Source organism: Pongo pygmaeus, chromosome 15 (assembly GCF_028885625.2).
Source record: "Pongo pygmaeus isolate AG05252 chromosome 15, NHGRI_mPonPyg2-v2.0_pri, whole genome shotgun sequence".
NCBI lineage: Eukaryota > Metazoa > Chordata > Mammalia > Primates > Hominidae > Pongo > Pongo pygmaeus.
Window position 1 is genome coordinate 72,099,246 of NC_072388.2, and position 19,779 is coordinate 72,119,024.

A 19,779-nucleotide genomic window follows, 5' to 3' on the forward strand; every position below is an offset into this window, starting at 1 on the left:
TTTTAAGAGTGTTTGCCCTTACTTCTTGGAGCATTTTTATGCTCCAAGGATGTTGATATTTTTGTTTTATTGGCCAATTGATCTGATTGGGTTAGGTCCAGCCAGCCTTGTCAAAGCCTTTACAGTGTTGCTCAGATCTGCCCCATGTATATGCCACCCAGTCACCAGTATGGGACTGGTATAGTGGTGTTCTATTTGTAATTCTGTCGTCAGGGTCGGTGTGTAGTGTTGAGGATCACCTCCATACCCACTCACTTTGGGAATAGACCCGCAAGTTTATAAACAGCTTTAAGAGATTGCTTTCATGAGTTTCTCTCTTTCTGTGATCTCCCTGTGGTTTCTTGGGCTTCCCTTTTCCATTCCTGCAGCCGAAAGTGGACTTTATCTTCCTAAAGTCAGGGCCAAAATGTGGGAGGAGAGAGAGAAATAAAGCAAGGGCTATTTGCCCCACTCTCTCGGGACTGACATTCCTCCAGTCAGAGAGTAAGGATTCCCTCCCTCTGAATTTTAGGCTTCTGCCACCCACATTACCATCACCACAGGATCGTGTGAGGACTGGGCATACAAGAATGGAGAAAAGGGGAAAAGAAGGCCGGGCGTTGTGGCTCACGCCTGTAATCCTAACACTTTGGGAGGCCAAGGCGGGTGGATTGCCTGAGCTCAGGAGTTTATGACCAGCCTGGGCAACATGGTGAAAACCTGTCTCTACTAAAATACAAAAAATTAGCCGGGCGTGGTGGTGGGCGCCTGTAGTTCCAGCTACTCAGGAGGCTGAGGCAGGAGTATTGCTTGAACCCGGGAGGCGGAGGTTGCAGTGAGCCGAGATAGTGCCACTGCACTCCAGCCTGAGCTGCAGTGCGAGACTCTGTCTCCAAATAAAGGAAGAACAACTGGATTTTTACACTCTCTGGGTGTTAGGAGACCTCTTTCCTGATCCTCAAGCCAGAACTAGGGGTCTTCTGGAGCTCCCATTGTCTTGCTAATGCCCACTCAGGTTGTACTGAGTACAGGTGGAGGGAAAAAAGTGGTCGGCTCACTGCTAGTACTTCTAATTCCCCAGCCCACCTACCTCTCATTACTTTTCATCTTTTACAACCAGCTGCTGCCTGCTTTCTGCCCAGGTTTTGTAACTGTGTTCAGTGGGACAGAGAGAGTGGAAGGTGCTTACTCCATCTTATCTGGAACCTTTCTTAATATATTTTTTGTCACATTTGTGCAGCTTTTATCCATCTTTCATTTTATTTTTTTTTTGAGACAGAGTCTCAGTCTCTTGCCCAGGCTGGAGTGTAGTGGCATGATCTTGGCTCACTGCAACCTCTGCCTCCTGGGTTCAAGTGATTCTCCTGCCTCAGCCTCCCAAGTAGTTGGGATTACCGGGACACACCACCATGTGTGGCTAATTTTTGCATTTTTAGTGGAGATGAGGTTTCCCCATGTTGCCCAGGCTGGTCTCGAACTTCTGACCTCAGGTGATCCACTGGCTTCGGCCTTCCAAAGTGCTGGGACTACAGGCCTGAGCCACCATGCCCAGCCTCATTTGAGACAGTTTAAGAGGTTTGTATTCAGCCAGATCTCCACATTTACTTGTTCATTTGTGTTGTGATGTTTTTTAATGTTCAAGTCTTAGCACGCACAAACAATTATATAGAAACAAATTGTTTACTTTGACTCCCAGTATAAGTAAAAGGAGCTTTTGAGTCAGAGATTCAGTAACTTGCCAGAGCCTGTTTGGAAATAAACCCTGAGGATTTCTCATATCAGTGGTTGGTTATGCAATGTCTGTGGCAAGCCCTAGAAGCTAAAAGACCAAACCTTAAAATGTTAAAAACAGAAAAGGCAGTTAATTATTATACATAATTTGTTATAAAAGGAACTATAACTTATTAAAGTCAGATGATTTCTGGCCTTGATAGTTTAGGGTTTAGAGAAGATACTGTTATGTACTGTAAAACAGCAGGGCTGTTTTCTTTCATATCCTTTAGCACAGGAAAGCTGAACTAGGGATTTTTGCAAGATGAGAAAGCCCTGTTGAAATGTGTGTGTATAACATAGTAATAAAAGAAATGCATATGAAAATAACAAATTAACATTTGGCGTATTGACTTTGTCAAGATTGGTCTTTTTTTGTCAGGTAACTAAGCCAGTGTGTATTAATTAAATCAGTAATTAGAAAAAGTTTGTACACTTTGATTTAGTAATTTTGCTTTTATGATATATTCTAAAGAAGGAATTAGAAATTCAGGAAAATATTTGTGAAGTAGGATGTTCATTTTAATGTAAATTAAAATTGGGGAAAGAAAGGGAAAACAATACAGATTCCATGCATAAGGCAAAGGTTCAATTGTGGGTTTATCCATATGAGTAGACTATTACTTTGTAATTTAAAAATCATAGTTTCAGCTGGGCGCAGTGGCTCATGCCTGTAATCCCAGCACTTTGGGAGGCTGAGGTGGGCGGATCGCCTGAGGTCGGAAGTTCGAGACCAGCCTGACCAACATGGGGAAATCCCATCTCTACTAAAAATACAAAAAAATTAGCCGGGCATGATGGCGAGTGCCTGTAATCCCAGCTACCCCGGAGGCTGAGGCAGGAGAAGTGCTTGAATCTGGGAGGCGGAGGTTGCGGTGAGATTGCGCCATTGCACTCCAGCCTGGGCAGCAAGAGCAAAACTCCATCTCAAAATCAATCAATCAGTCAGTCAATCATAGTTTCACGCCAGATGCAGTGGCACGCACCTGTAGACCCAGTTACTTGGGACCCTGAGACGAGATGATTGCTTGAGCCCAGGTTTTCCAGTCTAGCCTGGGAAACATAGTGAGACCCCAGTCTCTTAAAAGAAAATCATATTTTCAAATAATATTTGGTGGCATGAGAATATGTTTGTAATAAAAGATTACATTTGTGAAAGCAGAATGTAAATGGTACACTAGCTGATTCTCACTGTTAAAAGGTCTTTACACACGCCTATACATGCAGATAGAAAACATGTCTGAAAGGGAAACGGTTTTGTTTTGTTTCGTATTGTTTTTTTGAGACAGTGTCTCACTTTGTCACCCAGGCTGGAATGTAGTGGCACTGTCTTGGCTCACTGCAACCTCCACCTCCTGGGTTCAAGCAGTGCTCCCACCTCAACCTCCCTGGTAGCTGGGACTACAGGCGTCTGCCACCACGCCTGGCTAATGTTCGTATTTTTAGTAGAGACGGGGTTTTGGCATGTTGGTCAGGCTGGTCTCGAACTCCTGACCTCAGGCAATCCACCTGTCTCAGCCTCCCAAACTGCTGGGATAACAGGCGTGAGCCACTGTGCCTGGCCTGAAAGGGAAATGTTAATATTAATTTTGGTTGTCACTGGCCATTAGAATAGTTTTCTTCTTTTAGTGTTTCTGTGTTTCTTAAGTGTTATAAGCATATGTTACTTTTGATTCAGAAAAATGCTATTTTTAAAATAAGCAAGACTGGGCACGGTGACTCTCATCAGTTTGGCTGAGACCAGAGGATCACTTGAAGCCAGGAGTTCAAAACCAGCTTGGGCAACAGAGTGAGACCCCCCACCTCTACAAAAAATAAAAATAAAATAAATAAAAAATTAGCCAGGCATGGTGGTGTACCCACGCCTATAGTCTTAGGTACTAGAGAGGCTGAGGTGGGAGTATGGCTTGAGCCCAGTGGTTCGAGATTGCAGTGAGCTACGATCATGCCACTGTACCCCAGCCTGGGCAACACAGTGAGACCCTATCTCAAAAAATAATTAAAAAAAAAATTGGGGGGCTCCTGTAAGGTACAGTTAAAAAAAATTAAAATTAGGCCGGGCACAGTGGCTCACGCCTGTAATCCCAGCACTGTGGGAGGCTAAGGAGGGTGGATCACTTGAGATCAGGAGTTCAAGACCAGCCTGGCCAACATGGTGAAACTTCATCTCTAATACAAAAATTAGCTGGGCGTGGTGGTGGGTGCCTGTAATCCCAGCTACTTGGGAGGCTAAGGCAGGAGAATTGCTTGAATCTGGGAGGTGGAGGTTGCAGTGAGCCAAGACCGTGCTACTGCACTCCAGCCTGGGCAACAGAGTGAGGCTTCATCTCCCAAAAATAAATAAATGAAATTTAAAAAAGAAATAAATAGGAACATCTCCTTCTTCCCTTGCCAAAAAACCAAGGCGAAAAGCGTCTCTCAAGAAAGATGAGAACTTCAATTATTTAATATTTACTCTGGTCCTTAATTTAAAGCTTAATAAGGAATCCCAGTGTACATCTCCCACTGGTATTGTCTGTCTTGGCCAAGACAGACAAGTTTTAAAGAGTGAGATAAAATTTAGGCTAAAGTTGAAGTATTTGGAGGGAAATGTACAGGTGTTCTCAGCTTACCTTTTTTGTTTTTTTTGAGATGGAGTCTCGCTCTGTTGCTCAGGCTGGAGTGCAATGGCACGATCTTAGCTCTCCACAACCTCCGCCTCCCGGGTTGAAGTTATTCTCCTGCCTCAGCCTCCCGAATAGCTGGGACTGCAGGCATGTGCCACCATGCCTGGCTAATTTTTGTATTTTTAGTAGAGATGGGGTTCATCATATTGGCCAGGCTGGTCTTGAACTCCTGACCTCATGATCCGCCTGCCTTGGCCTCCCAAAGTGCTGGGATTACAGGCGTGGGTCACCGCGCCCGACCTCTCAGTTTACTTTGATATGTATTAATAATAACAAAGACTAATGGATGAGGAGCTAGACAGAAATTTTATAAACCAAGTACTGCGAAATATGAATGGTAGACTCTAGGTGATATATGGGTGTTCACTGTAAAATTAATTAAATGTTGCTGTGTGTTTGAACATTTTTGTAACAAAATGTTGGAAAATTTTGTGGAAGAACACCAGAAACAACTTTGTTGTATTTGGATGGTCAACTTAATTTAGAATATTCAAATGTTGGCTAGGTGCGGCCTAGCACTTTGGGAAGCCAAGACCGGTGGATTACCTCAGGTCAGGAGTTCGAGACCAGCCTGACCAACATGGAGAAACCCTGTCTCTACTAAAAATACAGAATTAGCCAGGCGTGGTGGCACATGTCTGTAATCCCAGCTACTTGGGAGGCTGAGGCAGGAGAATTGCTTGAACCCTGGAGGTGGAGGTTGCGGTGAGCCGAGATTGTGCCGTTGCACTCCATCCTGGGCAACAAGAGCGAAACTCCGTCTCAGAAAAAAAAAAAAAAAGAATATTCAAATGTCCAAGGAGTACCAATATCTAGGTAAAGCCATTCTGTTGGCCTTTGCCAAATTGTACTATTTTATAAAGTTGTTTTAAAGAGAGATGTGGGCCGGGCGTGGTGGTGCACATCTGTAATCTCAGCACTTTGGGAGCCTGAGGCGGGCGGATCACTTGAGGTCAGGAATTTGAGACCAGCCTGTGCAACATGGCGAAAACCTGTCTCTACTAAAAATACAAAAATTAGCCTAGCGTGGTGGCGCGCACGCATGGTCCCACCTACTCAGGAGGCTTAAGCACGAGAATTGCTTGAACCCAGGAGGCAGAGGTTGCAGTGACCTGAGATCACGCCACTGCACTCCAGTCTGGGCGACAAAGTGAGACCCTGTCTCAAAAAAGAAAAAAAAAAGTGTACTTTTTAAGGGTTGTGGGACCTGTTAATTACATTGAAATGCTTTCTTTTCTAGGTCATCCATGCCTGGCTTATTATATCATCTCTATTGTTGCTGTTCTTTTTTTCATTCATTTACTTGGGGTAAGTTGTGAAATTTTTGGTCTGTCTTTCAGAAGTAATTACCTTTGTGCTCTGTAGCTATCACTTAAAGCCATGTACTTTGTTGATGAATTACTCTGAAATTTTAATTGTTTCCACATATAGGTCATACTTGGTATATAAAAGACAAGTCAGTATTACTAATTGAGACATTCTTCTGTTGCTCCTTGCTTATAATAAGTAGAACTGAAAGAACTTAAGACTACAGTTAATTCTAAGCCTTTTTGAAGATTATATATTCTTCTAGTAGAAGTCTGTGAGTCAGAATGTTAAGAAAGGGTTTTAAGAATGTATAAAAACCAGAATAATTGATTTTCATACTTCTATATTATTTTTTATCAGTGACTCTTTTCTTTCTAATGAAATCTTATATGAAATTTTCATATATAATATAGAAAAAAGTGGATCTAGTCAAACAATAGTGAAGCTCAGAGATGTGCCATCGTGGCCTTTTTCTCAGCTCAAGTGGCAGAATACAGTTTGTAAACAATTGCACTAGCTCTTAAATTCGAAGAGGCAGTCAAACTAATAAATAAATTGGAGAGTTACTTCTTTGGTAAAGGATTAAGGGAAATAACCACAAACAAAAGAAGCAAATATGAGAATCTATGTGAAATGGATGATATTCTAGAAAAAAAATTATCAAAACTGACCCCTGAAGAGAGAGAAAATCTAAACAAAGAAGAAATACAGAAAGTTACGGAAGAAGTTTCCACCCCACCTGCACAAATAGCAATAGTACCAGGCCCCAGTGGATTAATGGGGAAATTCTGTTAAACCTTTAAGGAATGGTAACTCTAATACTAAGTGTTCCAGAACATATAAAAAGAAAAAAAGCTTCCAGATTAATTTTATGAAGCCAGCATAACATTGGTAGCTAAAGCCCCACAAGTTATCAAGTAAAAGAAAACTATTGGTCAGTTATATTTATTGATCTCAAAAGAATAACAGAATATTAAGAGAATTCAGCAATAGATTAAAAGAATAATACTTTTTTTTGAGTCTCACTCTGTCGCCCAGGCTGCAGTGCAGTGGCATGATCTCGGCTCACTGCAACCCCCACCTCCTGGATTCAGGCGATTCTCCTGTCTCAGCCCCCTGAGTAACCGGGACTACAGGTGCACACCACCATGCCCAGCTAATTTTTGTATTTTTAGTAGAGACAGGGTTTCACCACGTTGGCCAGGATGGTCTCGATCTCCTGACCTCGTGATCCACCCGCCTTGGCCTCCCAAAGTGCTGGGATTACAGGCCTGAGCCACTGCACCCTGCCATAATAATACATTTGACCAAGTGGAGTTTGTTTGCAGAATGGAAGATTGGTTCATTATAAGTTGCTGTATTACTAGATCATCATCTCTGTATGTGCTAAAAGGCATTCGATAAGATTCCACACCTGTTCTTGATCAGATTCCTTAATAAATAGATAGGGTCGGGTGTGGTGGCTCATGCTTATAATCTCAATACTCTGGGAGGCTAAGGTAGGAGGATAGCTTGAGGTTGAAAGTTGGATACCAACCTGCACAGCATAACAAGACTTTGCCTCTACAAAAAATAAATTAGCCAGTTGTGGTGTGTGCCTGTAGTTCTAGCTGCGTGGGAGACTAAGGTGGGAGGATAGCTTGAGCCCAGGAATTCAAGGCTGCAGTGAGCTATGATTGCGCCACTGCACTCCAGCCTGGGTGACTCAGTCTCTAAAAATAAATAAATAACTAAATCTCTAACATTATAAAATGTATGTATCTCATTCTAAAGGCCAATGTCATCCTCATAGGGAAACTAGAAGCTTGCCTATTAAGGTCAGGAATGAGATGGAGGTTTTCTTTTCTTTTTTTTGTTTTTTTGTTTGTTTGTTTTTTGTTTTGTTTTTTTCTGAGACAGACTCTCACTCTGTCATCCCGGCTGGAGTGCAATGGTGTGATCTCGGCTCACAGGAACCTCTGCCTCCCGGGTTCAAGCGATTCTCCTGCCTCAAGGCCTCCCAAGTAGCTGGGATTACAGGCGCCTGCCACTATGCCCGGCTAATTTTTGTATTTTTAGTAGAGCAGGGGTTTCACCATGTTGGCCAGGCTGGTCTCGAACTCCTGACCTCAGGTGATCCACCTGCCTCCGCCTCCCAAAATGCTGGGATTACAGGCCTGAGCCACTGTGCCCAGCTGAGATGAAGGTTTTCTTTATCACCAATTATCTAGCATTTCTCTGTTGGGACTAGCAAACACAATTAAACAAGAGAAAGAAATACGAACTGTATAATTTGGAAAAGAAGGTTAAATTACCAATATTTGGAGATGAAATGATTGTTTACTTTGTTTTAGAACTAACCGAAAACCAATTCAAATTACTAAGTAAGTTTGGTAAGGCAATTGATTACAAAATTAAACAAAAGTCCCCTGTCTGGGTGCCATGGCTCATGCCTGTAATCCCAGCACTTTGGGAGGCCGAGGCGGGTGGATCACCTGAGGTCAGGAGTTCGAGACCAGCCTGGCCAACACGGTGAAACCCCACCTCTACTAAAAATACAAAAAATTAGCCGGGTGTGGTGGTGGGTGCCTATAATGCCAGCTACTCGGGAGGCTGAGACAGGAGAATGGCGTGAACCTGGGAGGTGGAGGTTGCTGTGAGCCGAGATTGCACCATTGCACTCCAGCCTGGGCAACAAGAGTGAAACTCCGTCTCAAAAAAATTAAATAAAATGAAAACACAAATCAATAACCTTCACATAAACAACTAGTTAGAAAACACAATAAAAGGACAAGTCCCATTTATGATAGCAGCAAAAAAGATTAAATATCTACGAGTAAACAAGAATTGTGCAAGCCCTGGACACTGGTGAAGCAGAGATGCCAGCTGAGGTTCTGCCCCCAGCTCCCCTTAAGCTGAGCAGTGTGGAGAACATCTTGCACAGGCTGCTGACTGCCTTCCAAGAAGCCCTTGACCTTTACCATGTGTTGGTCTCCCTTGACCGGGTGGGCACCGAGCAGTAGCAGGTGTAGACTGAGCTGGCCTCTACCTTCCTTTGGATCCACAGCCAGTTGTAGGCCAACAACTGGGTGGATGGGTCTGATGTGGCTCCAGGCCCTCTCCAGCTCAGGTTACCCCTCCTTACGTACATTGTATTCAGAGCTGCTAGTGCAGGCTGTGCAGAGGAAGGCAGGGGGCACTGAGGGCCAGCAGTCCCTGCTCCTGCTTCTGAAGAAATAGATATTTTAAGTGAAAAAACTTAACAGCTTAGAGGGGTGAAAAAGATAATATGCAAGATCTATTATTGAGAATTTTAAGGCTGGGTGTGATGGCTCACACTTGTAATCTCACCTATTTGGGAGGCCGAGGTGGGAGGATCCTTTGAGCCCAGGGGTTCTAGACCATCCTGGGCAACATGGTGAAACTCCATCTCTACAAAAAATACAAAACTTAGCCAGGCATGGTGGTGCATGCCTGTAGCCCCAGCTGCTTGGGAGGCTGAGGCAGGAGGATCACTTGAGCCAAGGACTTTGGGGCTGCAGTGAACTATGATTGTGCCCTCTATCCAGGGTGACCGTGAGACCTTGACTCTATTTAAAAAAAAAAAAAAATTAAAATATGCTATCATTTGTGTCAAGTAGAAAAGTATATGTATGATATGTATAGACTTTTTGGAAGGATGTACATGAAATTAATAGTAGTGCTTTCCAGTCAGGCACGGTGGCTCACACATGTACTCTCAACATTTTTGGAGGTGGAGACAGGAGGATTGCTTGAGCCTAGGAGTTCATAGCCAGCCTGGGCAACATAGCAAGACCCCATCTCAAGAAAAAATAGTGCTTTCCTCTAGAGAGGGGAACCATGGGGCACAGTGGGGAGAAAACCTACTTTTCACAGTATCTGTTGTAAATTTTATATCTTATTCATGTATTACCTAGCCAAAGATTAATAAATAGATTTTTTTTTTTGTTTTGTTTTTGTTTTTTAGTTCAAGGATACCGGAAATGCTTAATATAAATATCTACATTGTCCAGAAATTTCAATGTTTACTCTATTTTGGAATTTCAAAGTGGGAGAGGGATCATTTTTTTGGACGGTACCTGAAACTCAAAGTTTATGCCTAAAGGCGTGCTTGCTTTCTCCTCAGTTACCTCAGGCATCTTCTACAGTTGCAACCTCTTTGTTGTTAGATGGTGGATTTTTCCTCCCCAAAATTAAAATAGTATGTTCTTCATTATAAAAATACTTAACATTCATTGTTTTTTTAAAAAAGACATTATATAAGATTATAAAGAAGAAAAATGACCAGATTCCCACCACCTAAAGATAAGTCCTGTCATCCTTTCAGGAATTAATATATCGATTTCTCATCTACTCTTCTCTCACACTACTTTGCATAAATGGGATCATAAATGGGATCCTATATTTTTTCAAGCAACAGTGTGTTATGCCTATATAACTCAATGTTTATATGTGTATATTAAAAAATGTATTTGTGTATATATGTATATATGTGTGTGTGTGTATGATGATTCTTCTCCCGCTTTGAAGGTGAAAGAAAGCACACCTTTATTTAAGCATAAACTTTGGGTTTCAGATACTGTCTGGAAGGATGATTTATCTCCCACTTTGAAATTCCAAAATACATACATATATATATATTTTTTTCTTTTCTTTTTTAGTGTTAGGATCTTGCTCTGTTGCCCAGGCTGGAGTGCAGTAGTGTGATCGTAGCTCACGCAGCCTCCAACTCCCAGGCTCAAGCTATCTTCCTGCCCCAGCCTCCTGAGTAGCTGGGACTGCAGGCATGTGCCATCACCTTTAGCTAATTTTAAAATTTTTTTGTAGTGATAGAGTCTCACTGTGTTGCCCAGGCTGGTCTGGAATTCCTGGCCTCAAGTGATCCTCCCACCTCAGCCTCCCAAAGTGCTGGGATGAGAGTGTGAGCCACTGTGCCTAGCCTGCATATATCTATTTTTAATGACTGCTAAATCTCATTGTATGAAAATTTATGTCCTAGCTATAAAATTTATTAGCACGTTTAATTTTTTCTAATTTCAGATGTTTTAAACTAATATTTCCCAAAGCATAGTATGGCATTTTAGGTATTATGTGACCTTTTTTCCTGTTTGTACTTATTTTTATAGTTATGGCCTGTGCAACTGGTTTCCCATTTATATGAATGATACAGAGCTTCCTGTTAAGAAAAAGTTCAGCTTGGGGAAAAAAAGTGAATTGTTCAACTTGAGGGAAAAAAGTGAATTAATTGGCCAGGCACCGTGGCTCATGCTTGTAATCCCAGCACTTTGGGAGTCTTAGGCGGGTGGATTGCTTGAACCCAGGAGTTTTAGACCAACCTGGGCAACATGGTGAAACCCTATCTGTACAAAAAAAATTAGAAAAATTAGCTGGGCATGGTGGCACACACCTGTTGTCCCACCTACTTAGGAGGCTGAGCTGGGAGGACCACCTGATCTCCGGAGGTCAAGACTGCAGTGAGCCGTGATTGCACCACTTTACTCCAGCCTGGGCAACAAAATGAGACCCTGGCTCAAAAACAAAAACAAACAGAAAAAGAGTAAATTAATTTAAAGGGAAGTATTAAATAAATAATAGCACAGTTGATATAGGTTATGATAAAATTATAAAGGTGCGATATTAATATCTAATGTTTGGGAGCCATCACATTATTCTAAATAATGTTTTGGTGAAAATTATTGTACATAAATCTTTTAAAATCTGTGTAATTTTTTTTCAGGGAAGTGTTTAAAACCTATAACGTTGCTGTGGACTACATTACTGTTGCACTCCTGATCTGGAATTTTGGTGTGGTGGGAATGATTTCCATTCACTGGAAAGGTCCACTTCGACTCCAGCAGGCATATCTCATTATGATTAGTGCCCTCATGGCCCTGGTGTTTATCAAGTACCTCCCTGAATGGACTGCGTGGCTCATCTTGGCTGTGATTTCAGTATATGGTAAAACTCAAGACTGATAATTTGTTTGTCACAGGAATGCCCCACTGGAGTGTTTTCTTTCCTCGTCTCTTTATCTTGATTTAGAGAAAATGGTAACATGTACATCCCATAACTCTTCAGTAAATCATTAATTAGCTGTAGTAACTTTTTCATTTGAAGATTTCGGCTGGGCATGGTAGCTCATGCTTGTAATCTCAGCACTTTGGGAGGCTGAGGCGGGCAGATCACCTAAGCCCAGAGTTCAAGACCAGCCTGGGCAACATGGCAAAACCTCATATCTACAGAAAATACAGAAATTAGCCAGGCGTGGTGGTGCACACCTGTAGTCCCAGCTACTTAGGAGGCTGAGGTGGGAGGATCGATTGAGCCCAGGAGGTCAAGGCTGCAGTGAGCCATGATTGCATACTGCATTCCAGCCTGGGTGATAGAACAAGACCTTGTCTCAAAAAAAATTTGGTTTTTCAAGAATTTTGAGGTTTTGACAAGCTGGCCAATATGGTGAAACCTTGCCTCTACTAAAAATACAAAAATTAGCTGGGTGTGGTGGTGTACCCCTGTAATCCCAGCTACTTGAGAGGCTGAGGCAGGAGAATTACTTGAACCCAGGAAGTGGAGGTTGCAGTGAGCCGAGATGGTGCCACTGCACTCTAGCCTGGGTGGCAGAGCGAGACTCTGTCTCAAAAAAAAAAAAGCGAAAAAAAAAAAGCACAAGCAGAGTGGTAGACACACCAACTGCTCAATTCATTTTTTAAACGATTTTTTTTCCTTTATATCTTACTGCATAAGCTTTTTTCTTTTTTTTGAGAAAAAGTCTTGCTGTGTCACCCAGGCTGGGGTGCAGTGGCGCAGTCATAGCTCACTGCAACCTTGAACTCCCGGGCTCATGCGATCCTCCCACGTCAGCCTCTCGAGTAGCTAGAACTACAGGTGTGTACCACCATGCCTGACTTTTTTATTTTTTGTAGAGAGAACGTCTGCTATATTGCCTAGGCTGGTCTTGAACTCTTGGGTTCAAGCAATCCTCCTGCCTTGGCCTCTCAAGGTATTGGGATTATAGGTGTGAGCCACTGCATCTGGCCTCAATTCACTTTTAAAATCAAAATTAGGTTACCTACTTTTTATAAGGTAATGTGTAGAATTATTCTTTTAAAAATAAAACCGATTTGGACAGTGTGAGATTCACATTCTGTAATCACCAGTGTGACATGGGTCCTGAACAGTTAGAACATACTCCAGCCATTAACCCAGGCAGCTTTCAGGTATGTACTCTGTGGCTGTTGCCCTGTATGAAAGCCAAAAAGGGATCCATTTTCAGAGATTAGTATGTGACCCCTTCTATATTATAAGGCCATGGCCATACTCTTTTTTTTTTCCTTTTTGTTTTTTTCTTCCAAAGACAGGATCTCTCTCTGTCATCCACACTAGAGTACAGTGGCATGAACGTGGCTTACTGCAGCCTCAAACTCTTGTCCTGGGCTCAAACAATCCTCCCACCTCAGCCTCCAAAGTAGATAGAACTATAGGCATGCACTACCATGCGTAATTAAAAAAAAAAATTTTTTTTTTGCAGAGATGAGATCTCACTGTGTTTCCCAGGCTTGTCTGGAACTCCTAGCCTTAAGCGATCCTCCCACCTTGGCCTCCCAAAGTGTTGGGATTGCAAGCATGAGCCACCATGCCTGGCCATACACTTTTTTTTGAGACGGAGTCTGGCTCTGTCGCCCAGGCTGGAGTGCAGTGGCGTGATCTCGGCTCACTGCAAGCTTCGCCTCCCAGGTTCATGCCATTCTCCTGCCTCAGCTTCCCAAGTAGCTGGGACTACAGGCATCTGCCACCACGCCCGGCTAATTTTTTTTTATTTGTAGTAGAGACGGGGTTTCACCGTGTTAGCCAGGATGATCTCGATCTCCTGACCTCATGATTCACCCGCCTCGGCCTCCCAAAGTGTTGGGATTACAGGCATGAGCCACCGTGCCCGGCCTGGCCATACACTTTTATCACTATTTACATACTTACTAAAATCTTTGGGGGCCTGTAATAGGAAACATCATCCTCATTTGATTGACGAAGAAGTCTGTGGAAATAGGATTGAACTGGTTCTGTTCTTGTATTTGAGTAATCAGTTGTGGAACTATAGAAGTCATATACTCTCTCTGACTTTCATAATTACCTTATGTTGTATAGTACTTCATGGTTTGCAAAGTAACCATCTATTCTTGCTTAGGTGTGAATAAGAATGCCAGGTCTGGAGACAGAATGTCTGGGTTCAAATTCTACTCATCACTTTTTTTTTTTTTTTTTTTTGAGATAGAGGAGTGCATTTTTTTTTTTTTTTTTTTTTTTTTTTTTTTTTTTTTTTTTGAGATAGAGGAGTGCAGTGGCTTGATCTCAGCTAACTATTATACTCTACCTCCCGGGGTCAAGCGATTCTCCTGCCTCAGCCTTCTGAGTAGCTGGGACTACAAGTGCGCACCACCACGCCCAGCTAATTTTTGTATTTTTAGTAGAGACGGGGTTTTGCCATGTTGGCCAGGCTGGTCTCAAACTCCTGACCTCAAGTGATCTGCCCGCCTCAGCCTCCCAAAGTGCTGGGATTACAGGTGTGAGCCACTGCGCCTGGCCTACTCATCACTTACTAGCTATTTGACCACACAAGTTACTCAACTCCTATGTCAGTTATGAAGATTAAATTAAAGGATCCATTTAATACAATAATACACTTAGAACAATGTCTATCAGTAAATTTTTTCTGTTTTAAGAAACAGGATCTCACTCTGTCCTCCAGGCTGGAGTGAAGTGGCACGATTATAGCTCACTGTAGCTTCAAAAGCCTGAGCTCAAGCAGTCCTCCTGTCTCAGGCTTTGAGTAGATAAGACTACAGGCACAGGTTGGTGTTGACCTCCTGGCCTCAAGCAGCCTCCCAAAGTGCTGAGATTACAGGCATGAGCCACTATACCCAGCCCAGTGTTATATTTTTATATAATCCTATGAAGTATCAAGGCAGTTATTATCCCTGTTTTACTGCTAAGAAACTTGAAGTTTACAGAGGTAAATTATTTGCCTAAGCTTAAACTCTGATCTTGAATCTGAATCCCAAGTCCAATATTCTTTTCACTGTATTACAATATTTTTACCATCAACCCTCCATTCTGTCTGCACATCATACAAATGAGTATCTCTACAGAACTTTGAGTTCCTTTTAAACAAAAGAGATTTTTGTACCCAATGTTTAGTGATTCTCGGCTCCATTTTTACAAGGTTTCAAGATTTAATTTGTCAAAAAAGTTCTGAAATTTTCAAAGCACAAGCAATTTTAATTTAATTGCTCTAAAAAATAAGCAGATTTATCATTTAGCAATTCTTTAAGGGAGAGTGTATCATAAAACAAGTAGTACCAAATGTGGCAGAGTCAAACAAGTTGAAAATCTCATTACTTCAGAGCAAGGCAGACTTCTCATTCAAACAAATTGAAGTAGAAGTGGTGAGAGTAGAGGTTTCTTTGTGTATGTGTTTTATTACTGTACTATATTATATTATAGTTCTATATATACTATATCATATTGTACATATACATATTATTATACAAAGAGACATGACCACTTCGAGGCATGAAATTTTTTTTTTTTTTTTTTTTTTTGAGACAGGGTCTTACTCTGTCACCTAGGCAATGGCGCCATCTTGGCTCACTGCAACCTCCACCTCCAGGGCTCAAGCAATCCTCCCACCTCAGCTTCCTGAGTAGCTGGGATGATAGCACCATGAGCTGCTAATTTTTTGTATTTTTGTTAGAGATGGGGTTTTGCCATCTTGGCCAGGCTGATCTCAAACTCCTGAGCATGAGTGATCTGCCGCTCAGCCTCCCTAAAGTGCTGGAATTACAAGCATAAGCCACTGTGCCCGGCAAGACATGAAATTTTTAAATGTAAATGCATCTAAGTGACAATAATGTCAACACAAGCTATCAATTCTTCCTTTACAAGTTTAGCTATACCTGTTTTATATTTTTCAGTGTTTAAAATTATTTTTATATTCTGAATTTTCTTTCTTTCTTTTTTTTTTTTTTTGAGATGGAGTCTCGCTGTATTGCCCAGGGTGGAGTGCAGTGGCGCGATCTCAGCTCCCTGCAAGCTCTGCTTCCTGGGTTCACGCCATTCTCCTGCCTCAGCCTCCCGAGTAGCTTGGGACTACAGGCGCCCACCACCACACCCAGCTAATTTTTTGTATTTTTAGTAGAGACGGGGTTTCACTGTGTTAGCCAGGATGGTCTTGATCTCCTGACCTTGTGATCTGCCCACCTCGGCCTCCCAAAGTGCTGGGATTACAGGCGTGAGCCACTGCGCCCGGCCTGTATTCTGAATTTTCATGACAGAAACTGAAAGAAAAAGTGCAGTTGATGGAAAGAAATGGTATAAACAGGAATAACAGCCATATTGTTTCCTCTCTGATTTATTATTTTTGTAAAATAAGCTACTTTTCAGCACCACATATGTTCTGAGACCTGAATATTTGTGACCAAAGAGTAAAGAAGTAATAAACTTTATCTTGCAAAGAGTTATTATTTATTTAAATTTACTGCCCTCTTACTTCAAGTATTTCTCAGTAGTACGTAATACTGCTTTTAAAAAGGAGAAAGGATTAATTTCTTCTACTCTGCTCTTCATATTTTGAAAAGTTCAGTCAAATCCCCTTTATTAAATTCATCTCGGAGTAATCTTTTTATTTATAGTTCATATCCGTGATTAGTTTAGAAGTGACTTCTCCCTGTTTCTGCTCACTGTAGGTTGACAACTGCTTAAAATAGTCTATCTCACCATTATCTCTGCAGCTTTCCTTTAAACTGGGAAGACTTATTCCTATACCCCAGTAACGATACACTGTACACTAAGCAAATAGCAGTCAAACCCAAATGAAATTTTTACAGATGTTCTGTGTGGTTTTATTTTGTTTAGGTTGTCCCCCCCACCCCCACCAGTTCACCTGCCATTTATTTCATATTCATCCAACATCTTTTTGTGTAAAAAGAGACAAAAAACATTAAACCTTTTTCCTTCGTTAATTCCTCCCTAACACCCATTTACAAGTTTAGCCCATACATTTTATCAGATGTCTTTTCTGTTTTTCTTTTTCTAGATTTAGTGGCTGTTTTGTGTCCGAAAGGTCCACTTCGTATGCTGGTTGAAACAGCTCAGGAGAGAAATGAAACGCTTTTTCCAGCTCTTATTTACTCCTGTAAGTATTTGAGAATGATATTGAATTAGTAATCAGTGTAGAATTTATCAGAACTGAAGCACATGTAACTATGGTCATTTTCATGGTACTTGGTCTCATCTTAAATGCACAGCATTCCTGGAACTCCTGCAGGTCTCTTTGTTTCCTTGCAAACAATTGTCTTCTACCTGATGTTGATTCAAGAGAGTTTTCAATATGAATAGAAAGAAAGAAAATATTTAGATATTGGGGAACCAGCATTCCCATTTTAAAACCTGTTAGGAGTTATTGATTAGGGCAAGCTCAAGGATTCCTTTGAGTGACTGGTTTAGATATCTTTCTGCTATTCAGTGATCACTGGGGAGCTGAGATTGTTGAGCGGAAGGGTAATGTGAGCAGAGCCGTGCCTTTGTAAGTGGCAGCACTGTGTGAGATGAATTGGTGGGGTGGATACTGAGATCATGAGAGGCATACTAAGCATAATTAAGATGATATTGCCATGATCTAGGTGGAAAGTAATGGGGGTTTGAATTATGGTAGTGGCAGTAGCAATCAAGGGAAAGAGTTGATAAGAGGATTCAGAGGTAGAATCAATAGTTCTAGCAACTGAGGAGAGAAGTTGTAAGCTGGAAGGAAAGGTGATGAAGAAAAAATGCTTTGCTGTGTTTTCTTGTTGTTGTTGTTGAGATAGGGTCTCACTCCCACCCAGGCTGGAGTGCAGTCGTGTGATCATGGCTCACTGCAGCCTCGACCTCCCAGGCTCAGGTGATCCACCCACCTCAGCCTCCCGAGTAGCTGTGACTACAGGCACGCACTACCAGGCCTGGCTAATTTTTTGTGTTTTATGTAGAGACAGGGTTTTGCCATGTTGCCCAGGCTGGTCTTGAACTCCTGGGCTTAAGCGATCCTCCTGCCTTGACTTCCCAAAGTGCTTGAGTTACAGGTGTGAGCCACCATGCCTGGCCATGTTTTCTTGTGTGAGGGATCTGTTCAGTTTTATATCTTTCTGTGGCTCATATCTAATTTAGTTGACAGTACCTGTGGGTCACTGAAGTAGACATTGCTAGCAGAAGTTTAGAAATGAAATACTAGAGCTTGGGAAAAAGTTGATAATTCGAGATAGAGACTTGAAGGACATTAGCAGAGAGGTGGTAGTTAAGCTCTGTGAGCTGGCGAGCAATTCAAATAAAAGCCGAAGAGAAGAGGAAGACAGGGGTCAAACTTTGTCAACTACTGTGTTTAGAGAATGAGACAATGAAGAGAGGATACTACAGGAAGTAGAAAAAAATACTGGAAAATTGGGCAAGCCAGTATTTTTCACTTAACAATATCATTACTGTCTTTTGATGTCAGCACATGAAATGGCTGCATGGTGTTCTCTTACGTAGATATTCAGTGGTGGGTATCCTCATTGATAGACATTTAGATAATTTCCATTTATTTTCTATCACAGACAGCATTTACAGAGTGCATCCATGAACTTATGAATATTATTATAAAATGTATTCTTAGAGTAGAATTGCTAAGTCAAAGGATGTATTTAAATTTTGATAGTTTGCCATATTGCTTCCTAAAAAAGCTGTGCCTGTTTACATTCCCTTCAGTAATATGAAAGTATCAATTTCCTTACCCCTTTGGTGTTTTGGTTTGTTTTGTTTTGTTTTGGAGACTGAGTCTCGCTCTGTCACGCAGGCTGGAGTGCAGTGGTGTGATCTCGGCTCACTGCAACCTCCGCCTCCTGGGTTCAAGCAGTTCTTCTCCCTCAGCCTCCAGAGTGGCTGGGATTACAGGCGTGTGCCACCACGCCCAGCTAATTTTTTGTGTTTTTAGTAGAGACACGGTTTCACCATGTTGACCAGGCTGGTCTCGAACTCCTGACTTCAGGTGATCCGCCCGGCCAGGTCTCCCAAAATGCCAGGATTATAGCTGTGAGCCGCCATGCCCGGCCACCGCTTTGTTAATACTTGCCTGTGTCTGTGCATACATGCATGTGTGTGTGTCTGAGAGAGAAAGAGATCTAATAGGCAAAAAAATAACATCTTGTTTTATTTTTTGTTTGTCTAATGCTTTGGGTGATTATTTGAACTTTTTTTCATGTGTTTCTTAGCTACAGATCTGAATTTATTTTGTAACTGGCTTGGTATAATCTTTTTCATATTTGTGAAATTAATCTTTTTTTTGTGTGTGTGAGACAGAGTCTCTCTCTGTCACCCAGGCTGGAGTACAGTGGCGCAATCTCAACTCACTGCAACCTCCATCTCCCAGATTCAAGCAATTCTCCTCCCTCCGCCTCCCAAGTAGCTGGAATTACAGGCACATGCCACCACGCCTGGCTAATTTTTGTATTTTTAGTAGAGACGGGATTTCACCATGTTGGCCAGGCTGGTCTCAAGCGATCCAACTGCCTCGGCCTCCCAAAGCATTAAGATTACAGGCGTGAGCCACTGCTCCCAGCCCTGTAAAATTAATCTTAATTATACAAGTAATTCATTATCCTTGAAAAAGGATAAAAATTACAGATAAATTTCACGGTAACTATCATCTCTAATCTTAATGCCTTATCAAGTACCCCTGTTATCAGTTTGATGTATATCCTCGTAGATTTTTTTTTGCCAATTTTTCTGTTGAGTTACTGGAAAAGCAATTTCAAGGAGAGAGGCTGGGCGTGGTGGCTCATGCCTGTAATCCCAGCACTCTGGGAGGCCTAGGTGGGCGGATCACTTGAGGTCAGGAGTTTGAGACCAGCCTGGCCAACATGGTGAAACTCTATTGTCTTTACCAAAAATATAAAAATCAGCTGGGTGTGGTGGCGCACGCTTGTAATCCCAATTACTTGGGAGGCTGAGGTGGGAGGATCACTTGAACCCAGGAGGCGAAGGTTACAGTGAG

General features: G+C 42.0%; 1 protein-coding gene across 9 annotated transcripts in view; it reads left to right on the forward strand.

The window, feature by feature from the left end:
- PSEN1 (presenilin 1) overlaps window positions 1–19,779 on the forward strand; it is a 79,561-nt gene that overhangs the window by 40,838 nt on the left and 18,944 nt on the right. For all 9 annotated transcript variants that reach the window (XM_054448322.2, XM_054448327.2, XM_054448328.2 and 6 more), the window contains 3 exons: window positions 5,656–5,723; window positions 11,461–11,681; window positions 16,813–16,911. In XM_054448322.2, coding sequence (XP_054304297.1) covers window positions 5,656–5,723; window positions 11,461–11,681; window positions 16,813–16,911 — 388 coding nt within the window. The remainder of the gene's footprint in view (window positions 1–5,655; window positions 5,724–11,460; window positions 11,682–16,812; window positions 16,912–19,779) is intronic.